The 19,404-nt window shown below is 51.5% G+C and overlaps 1 protein-coding gene across 1 annotated transcript in view; it reads right to left on the minus strand.

Moving 5' to 3' along the window:
• Positions 1–11,082, minus strand: part of NUP210 (nucleoporin 210) — an 88,070-nt gene extending 76,988 nt beyond the window's left edge. Inside the window, exon 1 of the mRNA XM_043442733.1 lies at positions 10,903–11,082. Coding sequence (XP_043298668.1) covers positions 10,903–11,075 — 173 coding nt within the window. The 5' untranslated portion in view covers positions 11,076–11,082. The remainder of the gene's footprint in view (positions 1–10,902) is intronic.
• Between the last annotated feature and the right edge of the window lie 8,322 nt (positions 11,083–19,404).

Below are 19,404 nucleotides of genomic sequence, written 5' to 3' on the forward strand. Positions count from 1 at the left end.
AAAACTGCTCTTTTTAAGAGTCTTTAAAAAAAAATAAGACAGTTCATCGTTTTCTGCTTCTAACTTTGAGAAACAATGTGGTGTACCTTGTTCGATGGCCCCTGGGAGCCAGGAATCTAGGCTATAAATCCCCCCCCCAACCCCGAATCTCAGGCTCCTCAAGAACAGGGATGACAAGCTCTTTTCTCACTCCCTCAGGGCAGTGAATTAATCTCACTCTCCCAGTAAAGAAATCAATGCAGATAAGAGGAGACTGCCCTCATTTAAGTCCGAGAAGCCTGAAGTCCTCCTCCCACGCCCAGGCCCTCCATGGGTGGCCCCTGAGATGCCTGCAGCCCCCAAGACTGACCGGGAGCACCCCACCCCTCATCCAGGGCCTCCAGGGCTGCAGGGCTCTGCTAGGTACATGGACAGCCCGAAGCTGCCCTGTCCAATAGAAATACACAGCAAATCACATCTAAAATGTCTTTGTTGCCTTATTAAAAAGCAATAGGTAGGGACTTCCCTGGTGGCCCAATGGCTAAGACTCTGCACTTCCACTGCGGGGGGTGAGAGTTTGATCACTGGTTGATCTTAATTTTAATGACACGTATTATTTCACCCCAAACATCCCAATCATCCTTATGACCCGGGGCCCCTGTATTCCGGACACAGTGAGTGGCCCCGGGGCAGGCCTTCAGTGGGAGGAGAGCCCTGGGGATGGCGTCCAATCCCAGCCTGGGCTGAGTGCTCCCAGCTCTTAAAGAAGCCCCTCCTCTTCACACTTAGGGTGGGTACAAGGGCAGTAAGTGCAGCCTTGAGATAACACAGAGCAGCCTGTGCAGCTGGCCGCACCCACCCCCCCAGGACTGCGGCAGGGTCCAGCCAGCAGACGGCGGCTCCCTCACAGGGGAGCTCACGGCAAGGGAGCCACGGCCCACCCTCACAGGGAGCAGGGAGGCTGGAAGCGCACCCCCCTCACTGCCCCCTCTCACCCTGCGCTAGGGCCCCACTTCTGAAGCTGGCGGGCTCTTCCCAACCACCTGGAGGGTTTAAGACAGGCTGGAGGGGTGTTTCTATCCCCCGAAGAGGGCTATTACCTGTTACCTTGGAGGGTGTTTGGAGGCCCCTGTGCTCCGGCTGTGCCTTTAAGAGCAGAGAGCCCAGCAGGGGCCTGGTGTCAGGTGTCCCTGTCCCCGAGTGAGTCAGTGGAAAAAGCACTTTGGAAGGTGCTCTCAGGGATTCGAAAGGGAAAGGGACCCCTGGAACCCAAATTCGGAGTGAGGACTGTGTGGGGGTGAAAACTAGGAGGGCAGCAAAGGGGGCTGCAGCTCTACCCATAACGTCTCCTTACCGGAATAAAGCCAAACTGTAGACAAACACACAAACTGTTAACAATGCCTAATTCTGACCCTAGGAATACGGTGTTCACTGTGTTATTCTCTGTTCTTTTCTGGATTCTTCTAACTTCTAAATAACAATATTTCCCCTGTCAACGTTAGCTGTAACTTAACGAGGTGCTGTGCCCTCATTTAACGGAGGAGTGAAGTGTTGAAGTGAAAGTGTTAATGGCTCAGTTGTGACCCTTTGTGACCCCATGGACTGTAGCCTGCCAGGCTCCTCTATCCATGGGATTCTCCAAGCAAGAATCCTCAAGTGGGTTGCCATTTCCTCCTCCAGGAGATCTTCCCCACCCGGATTCTTTACCATCTGAGCCTCCACAGCCCCCGGAGTGAACTGAGGCTTAAAAGGAAGAGGGGCCAGTTTAGGGCCTCTCCGAGGGCCAGGGTCAGGACACAGGGGTCCAAGTCCAAACGTGGATGTTTCCTGCCGTTCGAATCACGTCTCAGTCCCTCAGAAGTGCTGTGTCTGCGTCTCAGAGCTCTGGGTCAGCCCGAGAGCTACCCACAGAGGAGGCTGTCTCCCTCCTGGGCTGGGAAGGGAAGAACTGACCATGTGTGCGCAGTTCTAGAAAGCTTCTGTCTCCGGGACCTGGCAAGAGAAGAATCATCTCCTCCACAGAGGGAGGACAGGTCATCCCTCACAGACATGACAGTTAATCGCCCTGCAGCCCGAGCCAGGCAGAGAGAGTGGAGATAAGAGGGGATGACAGGCAGGAGCCCTTTGCGTGCGGCAAATGCAGAGATATCCAGACACGGTTCTTTTAAAAAACAGAAGTGTGCTGGGGGCGTGCGGTGGCTCATTTTATGTGTCAGTCTGGCTGGGACATGAGGTGCCCAGCTACTGGGTCAGAGATTATTCTGGGTGTGTCTGAGGGTGTTTGGGGATGAGATGAGCACTTAAACCAGTAGACCAGTAAAAGAAATTACCCTCCCCAGTATGGGTGGGCCTCAGACACTCAGTTGAGGCCTGACTAGAACAAAAACCCACACTCGTCTATGCAAGTCACTTCAGTCATGTCCAACTCTCTGTGACCCCGTGGACTGTAGCCCAGCAGGCTCCTCCGTCATGAGATTCTCCAGGCAAGAATATTGGAGTGGGTTGTCATGCCCTCCTCCAGAGGATGTTCCCAACCCAGTGATTGAACCCACGTCTCTATGTCTCCTGCTTTGGCAGGTGGAGTCTACCACTAGCGCCATCTGGGAAGCCACATATTTATCTCCTATTAATTTTGGGTCTCTGGAGAACCTGATCAATATAGGGAGGGCATAGAAGATAATGAAAGGAATTGTCTACCCTGTGTTAAGCCCAGAGCTAAATCCTTTGATCCATCAGATTACTTAACCCTCCAGCCGACATGTGTGGATAAAGCCAAACTGAGATTCAGAGAGGTTGAGTAATTTCCCCAAAGCCACACAGCCACGAGTGGCAGGGCCAGTGTTTATAGCTATGTCTGTGTGACCCCAGATCAGACAGTCCTCACATTACCCGATGCTTTCCCCAGAAACACACAGCGCCATAGAGCAGTGAGGCACAGATGAACTGTTTTTAGATTGAGTCTTTATGTCTTTTAATTAGCACACATTCATCTTTACTGTTTCAGGAAAAACAAATGTAGCAAACATATGAGTTCCTAGATGTTAATACCGACGAGCATCTCCAATGTTCACAAAGGTAGTCATTTTGAAGGAAACAGTAAGTTCTAGTACAGGCAGGACATTAAAGAGGCAACCTGCAACAGTGGCTGGGTGGCTGCAGTTTTGGGGAGGAAATACCAGCGTGCATTCCTGGGGCAGCTGTGAGGGGCGGGGTCTGTCCATCGGCCTCCATCTCCAGGGTATCTAAGACAAGGACGGAGCGAGTGGCCTCCACAAGGCTGGCGGGAGCGCTAACAACCAGACTGTGCCCACGCGGCTTGGGGAGAACACAGGCGAGGAATGCAGGGAAAGAGGGAAAGACGGCACGTGGGCCGCAGCGGCTTCCCCGGCCTGACCCTTGCAGGCTCAGAGACGGCTGGGCACTCGACAGAGAAGACAGGGTCCGCGTGGGGCGGAAGGCTGAGATGCCTACGCGGGAACTGGCCCCAACAGCCAGGTCATTTGGATACAGCCTCGTGTTTGCCAAAGAAGCAGGTTCAGGCTCAATGGCTTTTCTGCACAAGAGCCTTCCTCTGCCCCCAGTTTTTCTGTTTGCTGTTTTAATTATTTTAAAGTTTCTGTTTATTTTATGCTGGCTGCACTGGTCCTCTGTGGCAGGGTGCGGGCTTTTCTCCAGCTGCGGCCCACAGACTTGGTTGACCCGTGGTACGTAGCATCTTAGTTCTTGAACCAGGTAATCAAACCCACGCCCCCTGCATGGGAAGGCGGATTCTTAACCACTGGACCACCAGGGGAGGCCCTGCCCCCAGTTTAAATGAACTGATGCCGCTGCTCAGAAAGGGTGAGAGCCGCTTCAGCCTGTCCACCTGTTGTTCCGCGCATCTCAGCTGGCGGTCAGCAGGCCTGCCCACCCTCCCTGCTCACCCACTCGCCCCAAGGCCCGCAGGAGGAGCTGGAAGGCCCTCCCCAGGCCCCTGGCACAGGCGGTGCTGGTGAGCTGGCCCTGTTCTCTGTTGAGAAGGTGAAGGCCCAGGACAGCAGGGCGCTGACACACCCCAGTTGTGTGACCTTGAACCAAGTATAAAGACAGAGTCCACGGCGTGCTCTTTACTTGTCCCTGTTGCACGCAGGTAAGACCCTGGTGCCAGTTTTTGTAGATGCCCTTTAATGGGTCAACAGGCTTCCCTGGTGGCTCGGGTGGTAAAGAATCTGATGGTAAATAATCAGATGGTAAAGATCTGCAGGAGATCCAAGTTCAGTCCCTAGGTCAGGAAGATCCCCTGGAGAAGGAAATGGCAACTCACTCCAGTATTCTTGCCTGGACAGTTCTAAGGAGAGAGGAGCCTGGTGGGCTACAGTCCACGGGGTCGCAAAGATCTGGACACAGCTGAGAAACTAACACCTTCATTTCATTTTGTCATGGATTCTCTTCTGCTCCAAATTTGCCGCACGTTCTGTCATAAGTGACTCTTGAATGCTCTGTGCATATTGAGACCGTTATATGACTTTTCTTCTTCATTTGGTTGATAGAAGAATTGTTTTCTGTTGGTCAAGCAATTCCACTGATTGGTTAGTATTAAACCAACCTTGCGTTCCCGGGAACCGCCCCAGTTGGTCATAATACATTACCCTTTTTACATTTCTCTGGATTTGATTTGCTATTTTGTTAAGGAATCTTGAACTCTGGGTCTGTGAATTTCTTTTTCTTGTAGTATTTGTGCCTGGTTTGCAATCAATGTAATGTTGGCCTCATAAAAATAAGCTAGGAAATGACTGTTCTTTCTCTCTTTCCTGAAGGAGCTTATAAAGGATTTGTACTATTTCCTCTTAAGTGTTTCACAGAATTTACAAGTGAGGCAACACGGGCTTGCAGCTTTCTTTATGAGAAGACCTGTGACTAGAAACTTAATTTTACCAAGTGTCCTAAGTGGACTGGAAGGCAGCAAGGTGTTCTGAGAACCCTCCCCCACGTCCCGCACGGAAGGTGGGGTGGGGCACCCCACAGCTGGGGGAGCCTGGGATGCAGGGCTGGCGGCCTGTGGCAGTGTTGCTTCCTTTCCTCTAGAATACTCACCCACATTCCAGCAAGACAACCCCCTCCCCCCGCCAGATCACAGCAGCTCCCGTCAAGGGCCCCAGCGGAGCAAAGCCAGGGTGTACATACCATCCCCGCCCCCGACAGAAACACACACAGAGATGCGTAAATGTGCATGCGTGGGTGCCACTCCTGCAGGGGACCTGTGGTGGGCTTTGGCTGCCCAGCCTCCGCCCCCTCCTCAGTAACAGCACCCAGCTTTTTAGGGGGTGCCGCTCTTCTCCACCCTCAGACCATCAGCTCCTGGGACACTGGGAGGCCTGGTCAGTCAGCAGTGTGAACCCCAGGCTGGCGGGGTCCAGACCCAGGGTGTGCCCCGCCAGCCCTGATGGGGTTTGCAGGCCTGGAACTGCTGTCTAATTACCCTAGGGAGCCCCGGGCAGAGGTCCAGACCTAAGACCTGAGACCAGGCTCTGCTCACCTCACCAAGCCCTGCGTGCAGCCTGAAACAAACTCTGCCAAAACAGAGCTTATTTAAACTTTACACAACTTCAGTTTACTTAAACTTTATTTAAACTACTGTGGTTTGAGTTTCCTGTCACATGCAGGCAACTCAGGAGAGTCTAGCTAAGTGAAACCCCCTGATTGAATTATTCAAGACATGTCGTCTCATTTCATTCAAACTACTGGCACTATATTTAAAAAAAAAAAAAAAATGTCATTTATTATGTGCTTATTATGTGTCAGGGACAGAACGAAACACAGCACAAATATTTTATTTGCCCCCCAACAATCCTACTGAAACTCCCATATGATACCCACAGAAACAAGAGCATGGATGGGAAGTAACTTGCTCAAGGACACATTCCTAGATACACCTCAGTGACGCTGGTCTCTAGACCCCTGGCCAGGACCCCACCCTCCCCTCTTGTGATAAATGCACCCAGATTGTGCAAAACAGAGCCAGCTGACCCCCTCTACCTGCAGCCGCCCACAGGAGCGTCCAGGCCGACAGACCTCAGTGAAAAACGACTCCACGTCCTCAGTTGCCCCAACCCCGCTCACAACCTTAATACTGCTTCTCAGCGTGCCGTCCACGTTCCGAAAACCCTACTGAAGGACCTGGGTAAGACAGCCATTGATGAGAAGGCCTGGCACATTTCCTGGGCATCCCAGGACTGAAGAGTCTGTGACTTGTCTTTTGTTTTTCTAAGGGGATCTTTTTTTTTTTCCAGTTTGTATTGAATTTGTTACAACATTACTTCTGTTTTATGTTTTGGGGCTTTTTTGGCCACAAGGCATGTGGGATCCTAGCTCCCTGACAGGGATCAAACCCACACCCCCTGCATTGGACAGCAAAGTCTTAACCACTGGACCTCCAGGGGAGTCCTGTGACCTGGCTTTGAACTTGGCTCTGCTAGGTTCCCCATTTGTGCAGTGGGTGGTCACTCTGGAGGTGTTTTGCTTTCAGGATTGAGTGGGGAGTAATACGCAAAATAGGCAAAGGAATTAGCAGAAAAACTGGTTCTGCTCTTTGGCTGCCTCTGCCACCCCCACCTGCAGTATTCATGCCCCTGCCTTTGGACCTGGGTGTCTGGTCACCCACCCACCGTGGCGGCTGCCTGGACACTTGCACCTTCCCTGGTTCCCAGCCCCTCTCTTTCTATATCCAGTTACATCCAAGTTACCCTTGCATCATTTTCGTACTTTAAAAAAAAATTCTGATTCTTCTTTCTTGAAAAGGTACTTTAAAAAGTCTTAAAGTCTTTATTCCCAATCCCGATCCCCCCTCCCACCTCCCTCTCCACCCGATTCCTCTGGGAATCTTTATTGGGAATAAAGACCTCCCCTCTGTAGTTGAAATAAAAAAAAAATAAATAATAAATAAAGGTGAACAATTAAAAAATAAAAAAATAAAAAAATAAAAAATAAAAAAAAGTCTTAAAGTACCACGCCCTTTAGGCCACGCCCTGAGGCATGTGGGCTCTTGGTTCCCCAACCAGGGATCTAACTGTAGCCTACACTCCTGCAATGAAAGTGCAAGTCTTAACCACTGGACCTCCGGGGAAGTCCAGAAAAAGTATTTAAAGAGGAAACTGCATATCACTAGCATAGACAGAAAGCCCATATCATTTGCCATCCATCTGAAGTAACCATAAAAACAAACATGAGTCACAACAATGTTGCTACTTCCAGGGATGGGGGTGAAGAAGGAAACAGGCTGATATCACAGGGTGTTAAGGAGACTAGAATCTGGATGTTGGGGCTGGAGGCGGGGAGGAGGGTTAGCGGACGGGAACTGAGTCTCAGTTTGGGAAGATGAAAAAGTTCTGGAGATGATGGCGGAGATGGCCCCACAACGTGAATGTACTTGATCTCACTGATCTGGACACAAAGATGGTCACTTTAATGATATGTGCATTTTACCAATTTTTTGTTTAAAAAGAAAAAATAGAAACAACATGTTGGCACCAGAAATGAAAATTATCTTCAGGCTGTCTAACCGGACACAAGAACCCAAGGACGGGGAGGTCAGGGGTGGGAAAAGGAGAAGTGATGGTTGTGCAAAGAAGAGGTGGGTGGGGGCAGAGGAAGACACAGCCCCCCTCCACCCACCAGCTAACCGTCCCCCCAACACACACACACACACACACTCACACACGAGCCAGAGCCGACAGGGCGGAAGTCACCTCGGACGTCACCGCGAGAGCAGAGTGGGGTGAGGGTCAGGGACAGGCAAGGAAGGCAGGAAGGAAACCACCCGGGAAGCAGGTCCACTCGGTAAACACACTCGGTCACCTCCTTCTGTGGGTCTGCAAAGGGGGACCCGAGCACCCACGGGGGAACCAGGACCGGTGGGCCGGGTGGTGGGGGGCACAGCCAGGCCCCGGTCACCAGCCCAGCAACCCACTCCAGTACTCTTGCCTGGGAAATCCCATGGACAGAGGAGCCTGGTGGGCTACAGTCCATGGAGCCATAAACAGCTGGACACAACTCTCCGACTGAGCGTGCACCCAAGCAATAACATGAAATATCAAAAAAGAATCAGGAACTTGTCACAAAACCAGCAGTGCTGGTATGACGGGAGGGGTTCAGTTAGGTCTGGCCAACTAGTCAGAGGCTGCAAATCCCCAAAGATGGTGGGTCAGAAGGCGCCGTTCCCTGTCCCCCATCCCCCCTCTGCGGGCTCTCGCTCAACAGAGACCATCACTCAGTCCCCCAGAGCACCTCCCTCCTGAGGCTCGCACTGACATGCGAACAGTTTTGACTTGATGCTCTCTATAGTTCTCCTCACCTTAAAATTGCCTGAGTATTTGATACTATAAAATCAAGAAACAGGAAAAGTAAACTTGAAGCCCCTGGCTCAGGTAGGCAACGATCCAGTAAACCGGGAGCCGGGCAGAAAATCCAAAGATGAGCAAAAACTCCCCCAGGGTCCGGGGGGGGGGGTCACGTGCTCTGTTCGCCACCTCACAGACTTCACAGTGACCTCCGTGGGCGAAGAAGGAGGCAGACAGAAAGCTTGCCTGCACACCCGCTCTTAAAGTTCCAGAAGAGACTCTTCAAAAACGAAAACAACACCTGACTGGACTAGGAAGAGCAGACTGAAAATAAACATTTCCAGAAGATTTTCCTGTGACGTTAAGGGAGAAGTCACAGCACCAAACACCTCCGAGACACTTAAGCAGTCACACATTTGCAATAAAAACTATGGATCAGATTCAAAACAAGTTATAAGGTACTTAGCACTCCCTGATGCATCAGAGATTAGAATGGTTTTTTTTTCCCCCCTTCCTCCTAAGAAGCTAGATAAGTAAATTAAAATCCCTTAGTTTTTCAAAGAAAAAAGCAGTTGGGGAAAAAAAAACAGTTGTTACTTCAAAAACAAAAAACACAGCTCTAGAATCTCAGGAAGTAGCACACAAGGACATCCAAGGGGATTCATTTGAAGCCAGCTGTTTGTAACAGTCGGCTTCCTTTTCCTTGGCCCCATATCAAGAGAGAGACAACTTCAGCTAGAGAATGAGCACAGTCTCAGGAAAAGTCTGGACTGACAGCTGATCCCCCGACAGGGGGTCCTGGACAGGATGTAGAAAAGTTAGAGTGAAGATCAGCCTCTGATACCAAGCCGGAAATACGAACCACCAGGTGCAGAGGCACTAGCCCGAAAATGCATTTGGCTAACCTGGACTGTCATTTCAGCAGGGGACCTTCAGAAAACAATAGGTACTAGTAGCGCATGCACGGGGCTCAGTGGTAAAGAATCTGCCTGCGATGCAGGAGATGCAAGAGATGCTGGTTCAAGCCCTGGGTTGGGAAGATCCCCTGGAAGAGGGTTTGGCAACCCACCTGAGCATTGTTGCCTGGAGAATGCCATGGACAGAGGAGCCTGGTGCGCTACAGTCAGCCCATGGGGTTGCAAAGAGTCGGAGACGACTGAAATGACTCAGGAGAAAGCAGTCAGAGGACCAGCACCACGGTCTCTGGATGTGCACGGACAACTGTCCGCACAGACTTAACACATGCTGGACTCTGCAGTGCGATCACACCTGATACACTGTCTAGCCTGGAAACAAGCAACCGAAGGAAGGAGCAAGGGTGTAGCATGTGGGCAGCACCCTCCCTTTCATCTCCGGCAAGGTGGCAGGGAGGTGTGGTAGGGCCTCGGCCACACCCAGCACTCAGCACCCTGCTAGGAATGAACCTGCTGTGAGTGGAGGCCCCTTCAGGCCGCCTTCTTCTCCTTCTTCTCCCTCGTTGAGGGATGCAGCGGCTGGACCGCATCACCCAGCGACGTTGGGGTGAGGCGTACCCCTAGTCTCATTAGCTCCTTGGGTTCCCAGGTCACACTCCCCACAAGGTGCAGAATTCCTGAGCCCCCAGCAAGCTAGGAATCCAGGCCAACCCTGCTCTGCGGGCAACCTGGGGTAAATCACCAACCATTCTTTTGCATCTTTCATCTGTAACGTAGGTGTAAGTGTTAGTCGGTCAGTCCTGACTCTTTGTGACCCCATGGACTGTAGCCCACCAGGCTCCTCCATCCATGGCATTCTCCAGGCAAGAATACTGGACTGTGTTGCCATTTGTTTCTCCAATGTAGTTGTGTCATGTGTTAAAAACCAAAGGTTTGTCCGAAAGATCTCTCATCAAAGGCTTACATTCCTTCCCAAGACGCTGCACTGCTGACTCAACTCCCACGCACACCTTCCCGGCTTCCCCACAAGCCAGGTTCCCACACCAGTCCGGCGCCAGGCAAGAATCACCAGACAAACTCCAGCAAGCTGCCTGCGTCCCTAACCCAGGGTTCTGCAGGGCGCCGACTACCCCTCCCGGAGCCTGAACGAGAAAGGAGTGCGACCACGTGGACGCGCATCTCGGGCCCAGCAGCTCTCCTGTGCGACCCTCTCCCCCAGCAGAGGGGCCCTACGGAAGCCCGGAACCGACAGGCCTTCGGAGGCCCTCAGCTGCACCCACCAGACGCCCTCCGCGAGTCCAGCAGACCGCTGGGCTCCTGACCGCACCCCCGCGCCCTGGCAGGCCCCCTCCTGCCCGAGCGCGCCGAGGCCCGGGAGGCGCCATGCGCAGTGGCGGCGACCGGCGCGCACGCCGCCGGGTCACAAGCGGCCAGTAGCCCGGGCACTGGCCTATCGGCTGCCAACCCAGGGCCCGAGCGCGCGCCGGCGCACCTGCTGCGCGGGCCTGCGGGGGGCGCGCGGCTCCCCGCCTCCCGGCGCCGGCCCGGCCCGGAGGCCGCGCGCCGCAGGCCCCACGGGACCTGCCCGGGGCCGCGGCCATCTCCCCGCGCCCGCGCACCTGCAGCACGCCCGCTCGGCCGCCCGTGTGCAAGGCCCGCCTCCCGCCCCGGCCCGGCGCCGGGCCGCGCCTCACCAGCGGTAGCAGCCCTCCGAGGCCTCCAGCGTGAAGTTCACGCGCGTTGCCCGCGTGAAAGGCAGCAGCACCTTGGGGATGTTGAGCTTGGCCGCCCGCGCGCCGGGACCCAGCGCCAGCAGCCCCGAGAGCAGGAGCAGCAGCGGCCGCAGCTCCCGGCCCCCAGCCGCCATCCTCGCCGCGCTTCACCTCCCGCGACCCGGTGCCCGGCGGCCCGCGCGCTCCCCTCGCGCCCTCCGTCCCCGGTCGCGCGCGCCCGGCCGGCAGGTGATAAGCGCGGGAGGGAGTGGGGCGGGGCGAGGGCCGCGGCCCGGGGCCACTTCCTGGGCCCCGGCGCGACCTGAGCGCGGGAACTGAAGGGGCCGGGCTCCCATCCCCAGCCCCGGGCCCTGCGGGGCGGAGCGAGGAGCTGGGGCGCGCGCCCGGGGCCCGGAGGCGGGTGGGTGAGTGGGATGGGGAGTGCGCCCGAGTCACCGTGGACAGGGAGAAAAGATGCGGCGCCGGCCTGCAGGACACCCCTCGACCACGTGGGAAGCCCTACACGGTTTCCTGGCCTCCACGTTCGGACCCCTGGTTCAAACTCCTCTCTGCCACCCGCAGCCATTCACTGGGCCCCGTGCAGCGCCTCTGGCCAGTGAGCCTGGCCAGGGTCCGACAAACAAGTCGGCCAGGCTCCTGAGACCTCGAGCTCAATCGAGGGAGACCCCCATCAACACGCGAAGGAACAGGCTCCCAGGAAATCCGGAATGCGTACGCGTCCTGGCCCGGGCATCTAGAAGAGGCGCCCAGTTCCGCAAATGTAAGCCACCTGCCGAAGTCCTGGACCCTTCTACCGCCCCCCCCCCCCCAGGGAAGCACTGTGATCCCCAGTTCTCGAGAAGAAACAAGGTGAGTTGGCCTGAAGGCCGCTCAGCCACGAAGGACAGCCCCGAGGCTCTCAGACCCCAAAGCCCTGTTCTCTGCGCTGCACCCGCTCTCTTCCGGAAACCATGGGGAGGTTACTCAAAGGGCAGATTTAGGGCGCCAACACTTCAGAGCACACCCTACCGCTCCTCTGCCCTCAACAGCGAGAGAGAGGGAACTGCGCAGCATCAGTGAATTCTGGGCACAGAAGTCTTAGATCTTCAATTCAATCTACAGGTTGTGTTCTGGGTTTGTAGTTTTCTTTGTCCTGATTTACGGGAGGAGAGGGCTCAGCAGGTCCCCTACTCCCAGTAGATTAAGATGTTAATCCGCTGTGCTGCGCGGAGGCCCCAGCCTAGTGGGAGGTCAGGAAAGGGCGGAGCAAGTGCCCAGGGGCCCCATGTGTGAAGGGTCCAGGAAGTGTGCCCTGAATTGTAACCCGGGAGGCCCCTTGATCCCCTGGAGGAGGGTACGGAAACCGCTCCAGTATTCTTGCCTGGAGAATCCCATGAACAGAGGAGCTTGGAGGGCTATAGTCCATGAGGTCGCAAAAGAGTCAGACAGGAATGAGCAACTAACACTTTCACTTTTCAGGCCCCTTGATGACCTTGTCTGAGGGTGGAGGGAGAGGCTGAACTTCAGTCCTGCTGGGAAAGGCTTCTAGGAGGAGGTGGCCCCTGTGTTGGACAAAGACATCTCACTGGGTCTCAGAGAGGCCCTGATGGCCGGGGTCTGCCCCTGAGGCGCCGTCCAGCTTTGAGCCAGTAAAGAGGGATGTTTGAGAATCACCCTCAAAGCCTTTCCTGGCAGCTCAGATGGTAGAGTCTGCCTGCAGTGTGGAAGACCCAGGTTCGATCCCTGGGTCCAGAAGCTCCCCTAGAGAAGGACATGGCAACCCACTCCAGTATTCTTGCCTGAGAATCTCATGCATGGAGGAGCCTGGCAGGCTACAGTCCATGGGGTCACAAAGAGCTGGACATGACTGAGCAACTTCACTTTCACTTTCACTCAAGGCCTAAAGGCCCCAGACCAGAGATCTCTGTGAGCTGGGCTCTTCCCTGTGTGGAGCCAAGGGCTCTGGGAGGGGAAATTCCAGTGGGTTCTCTTGTGTAAAGAAATAAGAGTTGTATGAAAAAAAAACAGCCCCAGAGTGGGTAACTGTGCGGGATTCTTAGTGTTCTTGTTTGCATATTTTATTGATTCGTTTTTTAGTAAATAACGGATGGTTCGAGCTAAAAAGGCTGGAAAGAGCTCACAGTAAAAGTGACTCCCCCCTCACTCCCCCTCACCCTGTTCCCTTCCCAGAGGCAGTCAGTGTTTCTGCTTGGGTATGCTTCCAGACAGATTTTATGCATATATAAGCAAATACATGTGTGTATACATTTGAAATTCATGATATAACTCGTCATGTTCCAATCTGCCCACTAACATTGGCAAACCAGGAGCCTTGCCCAGTAGGTAAGTAAATATAAGGGACTCAGTGGGCCATCAGGGATCTTAAGCCCATCTGGCCCATGGGAAGCATAAATCCCTATGACCCCACCTTTCCAGATCTTCTGATTATTGAGGAGAAATCGTAACGTCAATTTGTAGATAAAACATCTTGACTGTAAGTGAATGTAATTTATCTTGGACATTTATCCCAGGAAAAGAAAGCTTAGTTTTCACAAAAGCCCATACATACAATGTTCAAAGCAGCTTTATTCAGAACAACCCAACACTGAAAACAGCATAGAAGTCCTTCCATGGGTGATGGTTAACAGACTGGGTCCATCAACACCATGAAATGCTACTTGGCAACAAAGGAAAACACAGCTGATACAACTCAGTAGCTTGAATTCCAAGGAAATTATGCTGAGTAGAAAAAAGCCAATCAAAAAAAGGTTACATACAGCATAATTCCACTCGTGTAACATTCTTAAAAATGGCAAAATTATAGAACTGGACAACAGGTGAGTGCTTGACGGGTGAGAGCCAGACAGGGGAGGGGTAGGTGGTGATGTGGCTTTAAAATATGACCTCTTTGTGGGGATGGAAATATGTCTTGACTGAAAAAGTGAACGTGTTAGTCGTTCAGTTGTGTCTGACTCTGCGACCCCATGGATTGTAGCCTGCCAGGCTCCTCTGTCCATGGCATTCTCAAAGCAAGAATACTGGAGTGGGTAGCCATCCCATCTCCAGGGGATCTTCCCAACCCAGGAATTGTAGCTGGGTCTCCTGCACTGCAGGGTAAATCCTGGTTATAGTATGTCCTGTGGGTTTTTTCCTAATTGACATATACTTGATTTATTGATACAATGTTGTCTTAGTTTCAGGCATATAGCAAAATGATTCATTTTTTTTTAAAGTTCTTTTCCATTATAAATTATTACAAGATATTGAAAGAGTTTCCCTGTTTGTCCTATAGTTTTGCAAGAAGTCACTGATGGGGGGAACTGGGAAGAGGGTGCACAGGATCTCTTTGTCTCAAACATGTCTCTGTCTCTGTCTTAAAACTGCATGGGAGGGACTTTCCTGGTGGTCCAGTGGCTAAAACTCGAGGCTTCCAATGCAGGGAACCCGGGTTCCATCCCTGGTCAGGGAACTAGATCCCACATGACACAACTAAGACCCAGCACAGCCAAATACATAAATAAACACTAAAAAAAAAAAAAAAGTTGCTTGTGAATCTACAATTACCTAAAAAGAAAAAAAGTTTAATTATGCAAACGGAAAAACAAACATACAAACAGGCCTAACAAAATGATCTGGTAGACACAGCTTGTTGACCACTCATATGCTTACTTTAAGGCAGTCAGGAAATTTCCTCTGAGGAAATCAACCAACAGGAAGCAAAAAAATGAGGGACAGAACATTTCCCTTTGCTCTTTCTTTTGTCCTTAGCCCTGACCACCCCCCCACCTCCCCGCCCAGGTGCCCATGACCCTGGTAAGGAGCAGTGTCTGGGTCCCAGACTCTAAGCAGCACCTGCCATCTGAGTGTGGTCTGTGTCCTCCCCCTGCCCTGGGCGCCTTCTCTAGGTATCAAGTGCTTAATCTGAGTTTCAGGGGGACAGGGGGCCTGGCCTGAGCAGGCCACGCTGCCCCAGGCACAGAGAGCCCCGTGGAAGGAAGGGACCCCACATTTGTCTGCCTGATAAAGAAAATGAGATAGGACAATGACCTCTATCCCTATGTGCCATGCCTGTCGTCTCCTACCACTCAGAAAAAAATTGCAGATCTGAGGATCACTCATACTGGTATTTCCTATTTGTCTTCAAATCAAAGCGTCACATTTATTTAAGAAGGAGACTTTGTCAGTTCTGTAAATAGGAAGGCAGTATCAGTTGCTCAAATAGTAGCCATAAAATAAATACAATGAAGCAATAGGATGCCTTGAATCTACCAGGAGACACTGTTTCTGGAGCCCAAGGCCCGCGCTGTCTGTTCCTGGGCAGAGGACCAAGTCCCTGCCGACAAGGACCTTTCTCCAGGAGCGAACATAAGTCGAGAGGGGATTTCAAAGGCAAGGAACCTGCTTCTACTGGCATGTTGTCATATTAGAATCTATCTCCCACCTTTTTGCAACAAACATATTTTTTAAATGGTGCAGTGGAGAAGCTCAAGCATTCACAGTAGTTGCTAGAATAGCATAATGACGCCCCCGGCGGGACCATCCACCCCCACGACCACGGCGTGGCCAGCCTTGCTCCTTCTGCAGCCAACTCCAGCCCCCAGCCGTCTCATTTTGAAACATATCCGAGACATCTTACCATTTCATCTGTATTTCAGTGTGCGTATTGCTAAAAGATAAGAACCCTTTCACGATAACCACGAAACTATCGCCACATCTAAAACACGACCACTAATTCCTCAGTCATAAAATATCCGATCAAAGTTCAAACTTCCAACTGTCATAGCTTTTCTTTTTTTTTCACAATTTGTACTTTCAGAATCAGGATCCAGGCAAGGTTCACATGTTGCAATGGGCTGAAATGAGCTTTTAACCTGCAGGTTCCCTGTCCAGCTCTCTCTGCCTCCAGGCATTGTCTGTGTTCCTCTTGGGATAACAGTTCTTCTTTAGAGCTCCCTCACTCGCCTGCCCACCCCCATGCCATCCTTCTGCGGGACCCGCCCAGCAGCAGTGGTCTTCCCGCGGCATGAGGCCACAGCTAGCTTCTGGTCACAGTTCCTGAGGACTGAGGACAAGGGAGGGGGTCCCCACTGTGGGCCTTCAGCACCGTCTCTGAGCTGGAAGCCTCAGCATTTAGGGAAATAAAAAATAAGAAAAAGGCTGGGAGCAATGCAACAGCTTCAACCCTGGCAAAATGCCTTCTAAAACTTCAAGAGAATGGCACCATTTAATTACAGAAATTGCTGCTTTTTACCAATGCTCAGACATGCTGCCTGCTCACAGGATCTAGTTTTGATTTGTGCATTTATGCTCAGGAGGGACGGTTTTCTCACGCTTGCCACGTCCATCCCCTGCCAGGGTCAGGGAATGCCCAGGCCAGTTCTCTGCCCCTGGACCACCAGAGCCCTCATCCTCACCCCGCTACTCTCTTCTTCCCCAGAGACCTCACTATGGGACAGTGGAGGCAGGATAGGCTGACTGAAGCGCCACACCGTCGGGCGCCTCAGAAGCACTGGCACGCGTGCTATCCCACCGCCAGGCCTGACACCAACAACCCCGGAGGGACACACAGGGGGTCTCGACCTCACCAGGCCACCAAAAACTGGAGGAGGGGGGACTTCCCTGGTGGGCCACTGGCCAAGACTCCGTGCTCCCGATGTAGGGGCCCTGGGTTCGATCCTTGGTCAGGGAACTAGATGCCACATGCCACAACTGAGATCTTGCATGCCACAACACAGCTGGAAGATTCTGCACAGTCAAATAAATAACTTTGAAAAATACTGGAGGAGAGTATGTCCTAACCCTGGCTTCCCAGATGGGCCCTGCCCACCACCAGGCAGCGGACACTGGTACCAGAGTAGTCAACACAGATCACAGTACACGCCTGCCTGGCCCCCACCCTCCAGAGCCCCCCAGATGCCTTTGGCAGAAGAGTCTAAACTCTCCGTGATCTTCAGGACCCCAGATGCACCTGCTTCCCACACAGCATCCACTCCTCCGTCCATCTCTCAGGCCCTCTCCTCCAGTCTGGACACACCTGGCTATTTCAACCTCTTAGGGACGAACATTTTTTTCTAACACTCCTTTATAAGACAAAATTATTTTTTTTTAATTTAAAATATTTTTATTTTTTATTAAAAATTAAATATTGTAGCCCAAAAGGGAAAGGTGATAGATTATTCTTTTTAATTATATTAGTATATTTTTTAAAAACATACTTACATACCTGCCTGTTTCAGTAAGAAATAACATCAGGGTGTACGGGTCCATTTACTAAAGAAGAATGCAATTGAAATCTGCCATTTGGGGGGGCTTCCCCGGTGACTCAGTGGTGAGCATTCCACCCGCCAATGCAGGAGACACCGGTTCCGCCCCTGATCTGGGACCATCCCACACGCCGCGGGGCATCTAAGCCAGTTCACTATTGAGCCTAGGCTCTAGAGTCCGGGAGCTGCAACTACGGAAGCCCGCATGCCTTAGAGCCTGTGCTCTGCAGCGAGAGAAGCCACCACAATTAGAAGCCTGCACACCACAACTAGAGTAGCCCCTGCTCACGGCAACTACAGACGAGCCCGAGAAGCAAGGAAGACTCTCATAGCCAAAAACACATAAAGAAAATTATTTTTAAAAATCATTAAGATGATGAACTTTACCACCACCACGACAACGAAAAAGGATTAAAAAAAAACCTTAACAGTAGCCAAGTAATTCTTTAGAACTTAAGCCTACAGAGGCTTTCAGGCATTTGTGTATTTCATCCCTGTGTGATGAATTACAAACATACGGTGTGTATTTTATCATTGACATTAACACTGCCTGTGCACGGTGGTTATGGAGACCAGACAAACTTCAGTCCACCTTGTTACTGTCTTCAGAATCTCTCTGGACAATGCTGTGGGCAGCCCTCAGCCCATCCTTGGGCACAGCTTACTCTGAGGCCTGTACAAATGCTGGTCAGATGCCGTCCCTGCTCCCTGTTGGCTGCGTGGCCCTGGGAAGGTAATTGGTTACCCCTTCATTGATAACATGGAGTTCCTCCTGGTCTCCAAGGCACAGAGATTCCATTGATAAGACATGTAGCCTTAGGACAGGGCTTAGGACACTATGTAGTCAAGTACTTATTCCACAAGGAGGATGTTCCTCTTCCTCAGAAAGCACTACCCAGATTTCTTTCCTTTGAATTGTTTCCCAATATTGAACAATCAGGTTTTTTGTTTTTTTAATGTAGAATCTAGCTTTATAATTTCTTTCAAAACATTAGAAGTTAAAAAAAAAAAATCAGAAGGACTGGCATCATGGGACTCATCTTTCCCCAGGGACTCATCTCTTCCTGCCAGAAACAAGTGGCCAACATCTTTTGAAAGAAGGATTTTCAACTCCCCAGTTTGCCACAGTCCTCACCACCCCCTACTGTCATCCCAATGAGCTTTACATTACACATAAATAAAAATCCACACCCAGGCAACAAAATACATTAGGAAACTTTCATTTCACCCACAGACTCGCCAATGCAGTGATCAAGAGGAACTTTAGGTTTTCCCATAACTTTCCACATATTCACTGAAGCGAAGAAGCCACAGTTCTGTCTTGCGGCAGGCCTCAGATGGTCTGCCCTCCAGCCGAGAGGCCTGTCAGAGCAAGGATGGCTTCCTGTGTGAAGCTGCTCTCTCCCCCCTGCCCATGCAGCAGGGCACTTGTTATCATTTCGGAGAACAGCCAGGTAAATTTAGCTAAACTGTTTTGAGGGTTCTTTTTGTTTTTTTGTTTTGTTTTTGTAATTCTTGGCCTGGGGCATGTGGGATTTTAGTTTCACCACCAGGGATCAAGCCCACACCCCCTGCAGTGGAAATGCAGAGTCTTAACCACTGGACTCACAGGAAGTCCCTAAACTGCTGACAATATCACAATATTTACAACACAAAGGTGCACATTAGAATGTGTCAAATCGTACTGTCCTTTAAGTCATAATGTGACTTGAGTGGATAATTTAGGTTTTGTATCCATTAGAAACTTTGATGAACTCAGAGTTTAAGTCGCTGGTGGGGGTGGGGGGGTTGCGGTTCTTTGCTCACATTTTTACTCTGTGGGCCCACAATGCTTTCTATAGGACTAAGAAAGGCAGTGTCTGTTGGGAGGGGGAAATTTCCCTCTTCCTCCATTGAGTTCCTGTGGCTGAGCTAATAATCAAATGGACATAAGACACATAAATAGGAGAAAAAGGAATAAATTTTAATTTGTGCTCATAGAGGTTTTGTAGTAATGGGACCTAAGAGGTGGCCAAAGCAAGCAGTTTGTATATTTTTTTAGACAAAGAAACAATAAATTTGAGAGGAATTGACAGGAAAAAGGAAGTGAAGCTTTGGGAACTCTAATTAGAGTTTGGCCTTGGGGTGGTAAATTAAAGAAGTAACAGGTTTGTTTATATAGACTCTCCGCCATAGATCCCATTTCTGGCAATAAGGATTCCTTCCACCTCCAGATGCAGGC

The sequence above is a fragment of the Cervus canadensis genome, chromosome 22 (genome assembly GCF_019320065.1).
Source record: "Cervus canadensis isolate Bull #8, Minnesota chromosome 22, ASM1932006v1, whole genome shotgun sequence".
Lineage (NCBI taxonomy): Eukaryota > Metazoa > Chordata > Mammalia > Artiodactyla > Cervidae > Cervus > Cervus canadensis.